This window comes from Otolemur garnettii, unplaced genomic scaffold (assembly GCF_000181295.1).
Source record: "Otolemur garnettii isolate 467f Iridium unplaced genomic scaffold, OtoGar3 scaffold00112, whole genome shotgun sequence".
In the NCBI taxonomy this organism is placed as follows: Eukaryota; Metazoa; Chordata; class Mammalia; order Primates; family Galagidae; genus Otolemur; species Otolemur garnettii.
Genome location: NW_003852507.1, coordinates 4,229,241 through 4,230,563, shown reverse-complemented (window position 1 = coordinate 4,230,563; position 1,323 = coordinate 4,229,241). Strand labels below are relative to the sequence as shown.

The following is a 1,323-nucleotide window of genomic DNA, read 5'->3' as shown; positions in this document are numbered from 1 at the left end:
AACCCGCCACCTTGGGTGTACGTGGCTGGTGCCTTAGCCACTTGAGCCACAGGTGCCAAGCCACTCCCTGCTTTCTATTCTCTTCTGTCATTACCATCACTTCCTCCCAATCTCAGAGTTCCCGCTAATAGGATATATTATTAGGATATATTTTTATACCCTAAAAAAAGGCAAAAGAAAAAACAGAACTCAAAATTGAGAATTCTGGGCTGGGTACAGTGGCTCATGCCTGAGAGACTGAGGTGAGAGGAAAGCTTGAGGCCAGGTGTCGAAGACCAGCCTGGGCAACATGGGAAGACCTCATCTCTAATACTTGCAGTCCTAGCTACTTAGGAGACTCAGCCTAGGAATTCAAAGTTACAGTGACGTATGGTCTGGCCTAGGTGACATTGACCCTGTCTCTTAGAAAAATAACTGAGACTATTGGAAAATTCTATCACCTACCATTATATTCATAGTTGGAAATAGTAACTGCCACTAAAGTGACTCTGAAAAAAAATATACATCTTAATGTTTACCTTGTGTCTTCTGTTCAAGAAGTCGTCTTCTTTCATCCATATCTTTTTCTGGTATACCTTCCATACCATATATTTCCAACTCTATGTCTGTTCTCCCAGGTATTGCATTTGGTACAGCATCTATTGTCTCTTTATGTACCTTTATGAAAAAAAGCCCAATTTCAATTAGATAAGATAGACAAAAGTGCATCACAGAAATCCATTGTAAGAATAATTTTAGGCGGGGCCCGTAGCTCAGTCGGTAGGGCGTCAGCCACATACACCAAGGCTGGTGGGTTCGAACCCAGCCAGGGCCAGCTAAAACATGACAACTGCAACAAAGAAAAAAAGCCTGGCGTTGTGGCAGGCAACTGTAGTCCCAGCTACTTAGGAAGCTGGGGCAAGAGAATCCCTTAAGCCCAAGAGTTTGAGGTTGCTTTGAATTGAGATGCCATAGCACCCTACTGAGCCACCTCAGCCTCCAGCAACATAAGACTCTGTCTCAAAAAAAAGCCATCCTGGGCTGGGTACAGTGGCTCATGCCTATAATTCCAGCACTCTAGAGCAGTGGTTCTTAACCTTCCTAATGCCATGGCCTTTTAATATAGTTCCTGTGGGTTGCGACCCATCGGTTGAGAACCACTGCTCTAGAGGATGAGGCAGGAGGATCCCTTGGGCTCAGAAGTTAAGAGACGAGCCTGATGGCTCGGCGCCTATAGCTCAACCGGCTAACCTAAGGTGGCAGGTTCGAATCCCCAGCCCGGACCGCCAAAACAACAATGACGGCTGCAACCAAAAAATAGCCGGGCGTTGTGGCGGGCGCCTG

General features: G+C 46.2%; 1 protein-coding gene across 8 annotated transcripts in view; it reads right to left on the bottom strand.

Annotated features, from left to right (window-relative positions):
* Nucleotides 1-1,323, bottom strand: part of ZNF207 (zinc finger protein 207) — a 26,731-nt gene that overhangs the window by 18,856 nt on the left and 6,552 nt on the right. For all 8 annotated transcript variants that reach the window (XR_002775086.1, XR_002775085.1, XM_003797187.2 and 5 more), the window contains exon 3: nt 519-657. Coding sequence is in view for 6 of the 8 variants with exons in the window: in XM_003797187.2 (XP_003797235.1) it covers nt 519-657 (139 nt within the window). In the remaining 2 variants the exon portion in view is untranslated. The remainder of the gene's footprint in view (nt 1-518; nt 658-1,323) is intronic.